The sequence below is a fragment of the Poromitra crassiceps genome (assembly GCF_964638095.1).
Source record: "Poromitra crassiceps genome assembly, chromosome: 13".
Taxonomy (NCBI): Eukaryota; Metazoa; Chordata; class Actinopteri; order Beryciformes; family Melamphaidae; genus Poromitra; species Poromitra crassiceps.
The window spans coordinates 15,835,407-15,844,027 of NC_139644.1; the positions used below are offsets into that span (position 1 = coordinate 15,835,407).

Genomic DNA, 8,621 nt, shown 5'->3' on the forward strand with positions numbered 1-8,621 from the left:
AATACTACTACTACTACTACTACTACTACTACTACTACTACTACTACTACTACTACTACTACTGATTTCAATAGAGTGATTATAGGACAGCCCATATTCTAATCAATAGAGTAGTCATGTTTTCTGATACACGGCCACCTGCAAGGTCGAAGTACGTCATTTCATACACAGCACTGTAGAAATAGATAATAAAATAAGACAGTCTTTGTTCTGCTAGACATCAACAGAAGCTTTTGGCGTAGATTTCCCGTCAAGGCTTATAACAGACCATTGTTTAAAAGTTTGAAGAATGTGAAAATACATGGGCTGTCCTGTAAATATCAATACTACTCATGGTGTTTTTTAGTCCATATCACCCAGCCCTATGTATTTGCATAATATCCCTGTATATCTATGTAGAAGTGAGCATGTTTATACGTACAGAGTCAGTATGGCTGCCGTGTCACAGCAGCACAAAGCATGCAGCCATGGACAACACAGTGTGTTTAGCACTTTTTCCCGGCTCTGGCACTAAACCCTCCGTCGCGTCGCCCTCTGTTCCGCTCCCTGCCTCCTCTGCCTCCCGTCATCGTGTTTGTTTTCCACTGGTCTGAAGGTGTATCGTCACAGGACACAGCCGGGGGGGGGGGGTAGTTTGACCACTGCAGTGCGATTGCTATTCCTGTCAGTTCTCCTCTCTGTTCGCCCTGCCTGCAGAGTGCAGCCATCCTCATCATCACTCCATCACTCTCTCGCTCTCTCTGTCCCAAATCTGTGTGCATGCCACAGCGCGCGCCCCCCTTTTTCCCCTCCTCCTTCTCCCTGTTTTCCTTCTGTTAGCGGTTGACTCTTTAGACCCTTAAAAGGAGATGTTCTCTAAGCCTCTATTGTCATGGCGTTAAGGGCACATATGGCTCACAGCTTCATACCTCGGTCATATCAAAACAAATAAAGAGACGGATCTCGTTTTGGTTAAGGGAGAGCCAGGCAGGAGCTGCCACCTTGGGAAAGTGGAGGACTGAGCTAGGAGGGCAGAGAGAACAAACATCTGGTTAACATTAGCTCTGTCGCTCGTCTCCTTCTGCAGTTAAAAAGCTTGATTTTGAATGCGGTGATGTAAACCTATTTCACCTATTGTAGTGTAGACGATGCAGTAGGGTATTATTTTGGACGATTGTTTATTTGATAAGTTATCCTAATGTAACTGTCCCTTCCATAGACCGTTGGATACGACATTATACTGTATGGTCGATATTTCAACGTTCGAATTCACAAGAAAGGGGCCAGTGTTTGTGAAATGCATGAGTCATATTTTATGTTGAGTAGACAGTATTTGGCCTTACCGAAGCTCCAAAACTCATCCTCATGGCTCTGGTCGTAATGTTTTTCCACTTGAACTTTTTTTTTTTTTTTTCATGCAAACCTCTCTGAATCTTGAAGAGGGGAGAGCAGGGGAAGGGCCATGAGAAAGAGAGAGAGAGAGAGAGAGAGAGAGAGAGAGAGAGAGAGAGAGAGAGAGAGAGAGAGAGAGAGAGAGAGAGAGAGAGAGAGAGAGAGAGAGAGAGAGAGAGAGAGAGAGAGAGAGAGAGAGAGAGAGAGAGAGAGAGAGAGAGAGAGAGAGAGAGAGAGAGAGAGAGAGAGAGAGAGGCCTGGGGGGCAAGGCAAGTGTTCTAGTTCAGCTTTTTTCACAGATTGCTGACTGGCTTCCTCCTGTGTCGGCTCAGGATCCTGACTGGCTTCCTCCTGTCTCGGCTCAGGATCCTGGGTGCATTCCTCTCTCTCTCTGACTGCAGCTGATGAAACACTCATGTGCCGCGGCTGCCTCAGCACCTGGCACCTGGCACCTGCTGCGAGCTGTTCACATCCAAGCCACAGCAATGCATTGTGGGCAAGCCAGGCCAGTCACGCCAAACCTGGGCAGGGCTCAGGTCTGATACAGACAGACCCCACCGATCCGCTTTAGATCTTGTGACAGAGATTTGTGTTTTCTGTCCTCGAAATCAAACAAATTCATTTGTGGGTCTTCTTTTTCAGTTATCCGGGCAAAGGTCGTTGCAGGACAAGAGGTCGACGCTGGCAACGATGTCTACGGCAATCCCATCAAACGAATCAAGTACGACATCAAACAGATCAAGGTAAATCTTCTAAAGCGGTTTTAATGATCATGTTGGAAAATATTCAGATTCAGGTCTAGGCAGGCCCGGATTAACACAGTATTGGTGCCCCTGGGTGACCACACTTGAAGTGCCCCCCTCCTTCCACTTCACACATAAAGGAGTGACATTTACTATGGCAATAATGACCACAGATTGACATGAACATACTGCTAAAGTACAGCCTCAACACACATAGGCCTACTACAGAACAATGTAAGACACAACTAACTAACTAATTAACTAACAAACTAAGTAAGTAAGTAAGTAAGTAAGTAAGTAAGTAACTAACTAACTACCTAATACTATTCACTACAATGAAATGGCTATTGGCTACTATGAGGACTGACCGAAAACGTTTTGTGCCTCAAATAAATTAAATGAATGAGACATTGCTGAGTGCGACGCTCTCTTCAAGAAATGACTAACATCATCATCACACATAAATACAACTGGGCTCATTGAATCCACAACAGTCTCAGCTTTCCAGTAATGCCCAATTTATGCAATTCCAAGACTGTTCGGAGCCGATTATGCAGACATATTCTTATATATATATTCTCATATTCTTCCCGAAAAGCTAGCATGACATGGTTCGTGCCAACGGATGCCTCTTCTAGTTTCATAGCATACCGGTATCTCCACTCTAGCTTTAGAAATGAGCCCGCTACATCAGAGGTTCCTAAATGTTTTTCAGCCAAGAACCCCTTACAAGATAGAAAATATACCGGGGACCCCCTCATTCTGATTTGTGATTTTGGGCTAAGCTTAATTGTTTCCACGGTAACGTGCTTGACTTTTAAATTGATAGGTTTGTTAGATTAGAATGTAATCCATGAACCATTTTAGATTTAAAGCATACAATATTTTCCTATGAAGCTTTTGCACACAAAAAAAGTTTTTATTTTTATTTTCCTGAAAACTTTTTGCGAAACCCCTTGCAACGTGCCACGGACCCCTGGCGGTCCCCGGACCCCCATTTGAGAACCACTGCGCTACAGCCTCTGAACAGTCATGTCGGCCTTGGTGCCCCCACCCCCCAGCAAGGCAATTGGCTGCTGGTGCCCCTGGGCACTCAGCCACTGCTTTATAAGGATAATCTGGCCCAGGGTCTAGGTAAACTTCAGCGACTGATTATTTCCTCTTTCTGTGTGAACTGTTAGATGTTCAAAGGTCCCAACCAGGATGTGGAGGCCATCTACACCGCTCCCTCCTCTGCCGTGTGCGGCGTGTCTCTGGAGACCAACGGCAAGAAGGAGTATCTTTTCACAGGTAGGCCTACACAAATGACTCACGTACGCTATAGAGAGCCAACGTGGAACGTCACTTCCTGCTTCAGCACTGTACCAGAGATTTTCATCCGCCATTTATTTTCCCATAGAGATTTCGTAAAAATGCCAATAAAAATAGTTTTGCTTGTTCAAACCAAATTGCACAGATATATTTAGAAACGGCAGAGATCGCATAACATTTCACTCGGACCAAAACGTTAAAAAAAATGCGGGTTTAAAGAAAATACTTTTTCAATGTTGTTGTTTTTAGTTTTCGTCTGAGTAAATTGTTCTATGGTCTCTCCTGATTCTAAATATAGCTGAACCGTTTGGTTTGACCAAGTAAAACTATTATTATAAGCATTCTACGAAATGTCTATGGGAAAATAAATTGTGGAAGAAAATCTCTGGTACAGTGCTGAAGCAGGAAGTGACGTTCACTTTGCCTCTCTATATAGATTAGAGATCATCAGCGTTTGCACTCTGACCCACTGGCCCTCTCCCCACCGCAGGTAAACTGGAGGCTGACGGGACAATGCACGTCACCCTGTGTGACTTCATCGAGCCCTGGGAGGCCATGAGCCCCACCCAGAAGAAGAGCCTGCCTCAGCGCTATGAAATGGGCTGCGGGTGCAAGGTAAGAAAGTCGGGCGTGTGTCTATAAATAAATGGATAGACTCCATTCTCAGTCGAGACTATAAAGTGGAAGGAGGGTCAGAAGAACTTTCTCCCTCTCCTTTCTTCCTCCTGACCTGTCTTCTTGTTCTATAGAGAAGCCAAAGTGAACGTCACTTCCTGCCTTTCTCCCTGTACCAGCGTCAGAAAAAACGGAGACAGACGTTGCTTTTTTGATCCCGTTTGAATTGTGCCACGGGGTACCGTACACATGTTACATTTTGTCAATTTAAAAGATAACTATGCACGTCAAGAAAGTCACAGTTTGTCCTGAAACTGAAACGTAAGGTTTAGTTTTGTGAATCAATTTGTACATCTCCTGTCGCACATTATACGTCACACCATCAACAACAATGGACTGGCGGGAGAGACGTCACTTACACGACTAGGTGTGCGTAGTCTTTCTGATTTATAACTTATAGAGCCACAGTTTTACCACAAACTGCGACTTTCTTGACTTGCAGAGTTATCTTTTACATTGACAAACATGATGTGTGTACTGCCGTATCGCTCCGTTCACCACCATTCATATTTTTCACACACTGGTACAGGGAGAAAAGCAGGAAGTGACGTTCACTTTGGCTCTCTCTACTCTTCGCCCTCTCTCCTCTCTCTCTCCTCACTCCTTTCTCCCTCTCCTTTCTTCCTCCTGTCTTCTTGTTCTATTCTCTCTCTCTACTCTTCTCTCTCTCTCCCCTCACTCCTTTCTCCCTCCCATGTCTTCTTGTTCTGTTCTCTCTCTCCTCTCTTCTCCCTCTCCTCAATTTCTTCTCTCTCTGCTCTCTCTCCTCTTCCCTCTCTTCTCTTGCTGTTTTTACAAGCTTTATATACGTTGTCCATTGCTGTTTATTGATTGTGCTTAGCTAGAACCCTAGACACATTCTCTGTAAAGCCCTTTGAGACATGCTTGTGAATTAGGGCTATACAAATCAACTCGACTTGACTTGACTTGCCTTCTCCGATTGCTCAGATCACTCGCTGCACCTCCATCCCCTGCATGATCAGCAGCCCAGAGGAGTGCCTGTGGACGGACTGGGTGATGGAGAAGAGCATCAGTGGACCACAGGCCAAACACTTTGCTTGTATCAAGAGGAGTGATGGCTCTTGTGCCTGGTACAGAGGAGCGGCACCACCCAAAAAGGAGTTCATGGACATCGAAGACCCTTAACTCCACAGCCCGTCACTGTTCAATATTACTGAGGATGTCTGCAGTTGAAATATACTAAGCTATAAATCCCAAAAATGCAAATTTATCTACTGGTTCAAATTGTTATCTTTTTTTTTTCCTTTTCTTTTTCTTTCATAATATCAAAGCCATAGGGTTCGTTATTCACTGATGAGGTTGTGATGTGACAAAAAGAAATGACTTGTTGCAGGAATCATCACGTTTTGTTAATCAAGAGTAAACAGTCTTATGAATTCAGCACTTTCTGATACTTCCACCCCCCCAACTAAAAGGCACTTGCTTACTGATCACTTCTCTTTCAACTGAAATAAAGGGGATCCTCAAAACTGTTCAAAGTATTGTTTCCTGCGCTATTCATTTCTCATATCTGAACCAAAGGTATTGTTGAAATCAAAGGATAATTATAAAGTACAACACACGCACCCATGTTACACATAAATCAAAGTATAACTACCCTGTGCATGTGTGTGTTCATAAATTAATATTGGCTGGCAGCTGGCATCCTGAGCTACATTTGTGACAGCGGTGCTATCACAGTGAATGAGTGAGACCCCTTGTTTGTACTGTTTCAACTATTAGAAATCTGTCATTTGTTGAATTCACACCTTTTTTTCCCCCTTTCAAAATGTGTAGTAAATCTGACTGTTTAGCGTAAGAGTGGCATATCCATCACATTTCAGATGCCAGCCTGTCTCATTGCTTTTGTTAAATAATTGTATGTTTCTTAAAAAAAAAATCTTGAATAGATGTAGAATGCACTTTGAACACAGTTGCCACAGCAGTCATGTTTTCTGTAATGAAAAATGTCTGAAAACAAGAGGATTGAATCCTCCATTTTGTATTTTGTATGATTATTATTATTACAGCTCTGACACATATAATTTGTGCTTTTCTCTTTGTAATGCTTTGGTGTATGAGCATATTTTATTTAAGGAGCTCGATTCATCATATTCTAATGGGGGGGGGGGGGCACGTTTTACTAGTTTTTGTGAGAAAAAAATGACACCATTTGTACATTTTCAAAGGAAAGGCCTAATGTTTTAATGGTATAGCTGCAAAATGCACATTTTTATTTGCGTTAAAGGTGAAATTCATGGGTGAAGTGGTAGGCCTAACTGTTCTCGCCACATCCTACTGGACAGAGTGAGAGAGATTGTGTCCCATTCATTGTGACCAATGTTGCATCTACTTGCAGAGCCATAGAAAGTGAAATGGTGAAGCAAAAGTCATGTGACTGTCATGTGAAAGTGTCTCGAGTTTGCAGATATGTAAAAAGTATTGTTTTGTTGGCCTAGCGGTTCATTAGAGACTGTAGTAGAGTCATAGATGTCTTGTGCTGGTTTAACATGAGACTTTGAGAGGGCAGATTTTTGCATGCATGTCCATGAATAACTTAAACAATACTGTACAATTGACAAATACATTAAATAAAACCACCAGAACCCCTGTTTTCATGTGATTTGTTTTTCACTGCTTATTGTATAATGGATGATGAACCTCCAGCAGTAATTATAAAGAATTTGAAATCTGAATCTTTGCAAAGGACATTACATTTATGACAATTTGTCTTGGTGACATAATTGGTACAGGAGCATTATGTCAACTCTGACATTAATACATAGGCTACTGGCAGACATACAGGGACAACAGGGCCTTAGACAGTAGATTTGATATGATAGGCCTATGGTAGCTGAGATAACGCGATGTTAAACCGTGTTCTTAAAATACCTGTAGGCTTAATTCTTTACACGGAAATTTGGAGGTGTTGTTATTTTATAGGTTATTATATGCATTGATGTTCTTTGTGGCCAACATGAGACCCAATTGGACCCCAATGTGGACTAAAATTAGTTTGACCTCCCTGATTTAAATTATTTACTCTCTTATTCTGTTTGTGGGAAAGAATGTGTTTTCAACATTGCTGACGTGCAAGGGCAGATAACATTTGTTGCTTGTCATAAAATGAAACCACTAGAAAACTGGAGTACTTGTTACAATGATAGATGCAAACATGTGTAACATTTATTGATACATCGGGGGAATGTCCTTGCTTGGTCTTTTCTCAGAAAGAAATCACATTCTTTCCCTCAGAATGAGAGTAGGCTGCCTGCCACCCTGGTAGATCTGCCCTTGAATTAGAGCCAATCAAAATGTGGGACATTGTCTCAATGCAGTCCCACACATGCGTCCCACACCAAGTGGGACATGGTCTGTTAGCAGAATTGGCGGCAGTGCAGGAAATACAGCAGTATTCAAATACAGATATTTAGCCTATATACACAAAAAGCATTTTATCACTAATATGGGCTTTCATGCAATGCATTGTGGCATGCATGCAGTCGATTGCCAGTGACAGTGTGCAGACAATATCTGCAGTGCAAGATTTTGTGCATACAGTGCACGGCTTACAGTATAGTCAAATTGAAAATGTTTTTATGCATCTGTGGCCGTATGGGATAGACAAGGACATAGGATATAATATAGTGTTGTGTACAGTGAGTGATTGTGATACGCTTTTGCGACACAATTATATAGTAATCTTATGCCCCCTACTGGACATAGCGGTCTATGACATTCAGATACCAGGCCAGTCAAGCGTAATGTTATGCAATTATGAAACAGCTATACACACAGAAACAGGTTTCCCTTGGTGTGAATCGATTAATCAAGGATGATGCATCTCTTGCTTTCAATATGCATTATGCTTCACTTCTTTTCCTTGATGGTGCCGTGAGATTAGTGGGAATATTCGAATTAGTTTATTAATTTACTCCGAAATTTACTCTCAGGAAAGTCTGTAGAATTAGGTATGGGATGGGTTGGATAATACTGGGGAATAAAAATGTATCCGTTTTCAAACAAAATAAAAAAAAAAATGGGGGGGGGGGGGCAGAAATGAGGAAAGAACATGTGAGAAGTGTGTGTGTGTGTGTGTGTGTGTGTGTGTGTGTGTGTGTGTGTGTGTGTGTGTGTGTGTGTGTGTGTGTGTGTGCGCGCACGCGCACGCGCGTGTGTGTACGTGTGTGTGTATGTTGGGGGGGTCGTGCAAGCGAGTAGCATTTTGCTGTGTGCCTAACGTTTGACGGATGCGACTATAATAATGCAAATATGGGAAATGATCCTTGTTGTTTGTTACTGTACTGTAGTGTACATTAACATCTAAAACATGGTCGAGACGCATCAATGGTAAACAGCGCTGCCTGTAAGTGACGTGCTATTTGCTCCGCGACAGCGATACGTATATTTGACCACTGATTGGTTGAGCTCCTCAGCGAAGGCGTGATCTGCACTCTGATTGGTCTCAGATCTCCGTCAGTCATCCCTGTCCCCGCCCGCCCTCTCATAATGCAGCATGGG

The 8,621-nt window shown here is 42.8% G+C and overlaps 1 protein-coding gene across 1 annotated transcript in view; it reads left to right on the forward strand.

Moving 5' to 3' along the window:
• The window catches only part of timp2b (TIMP metallopeptidase inhibitor 2b), a 15,620-nt gene extending 8,906 nt beyond the window's left edge, over window positions 1-6,714 (forward strand). Inside the window, exons 2-5 of the mRNA XM_083648871.1 lie at window positions 2,014-2,114; window positions 3,296-3,404; window positions 3,916-4,040; window positions 5,049-6,714. Of these exons, the coding sequence (XP_083504997.1) occupies window positions 2,014-2,114; window positions 3,296-3,404; window positions 3,916-4,040; window positions 5,049-5,246 (533 nt within the window). The 3' untranslated portion in view covers window positions 5,247-6,714. The remainder of the gene's footprint in view (window positions 1-2,013; window positions 2,115-3,295; window positions 3,405-3,915; window positions 4,041-5,048) is intronic.
• The last annotated feature ends 1,907 nt before the right edge of the window (window positions 6,715-8,621 follow it).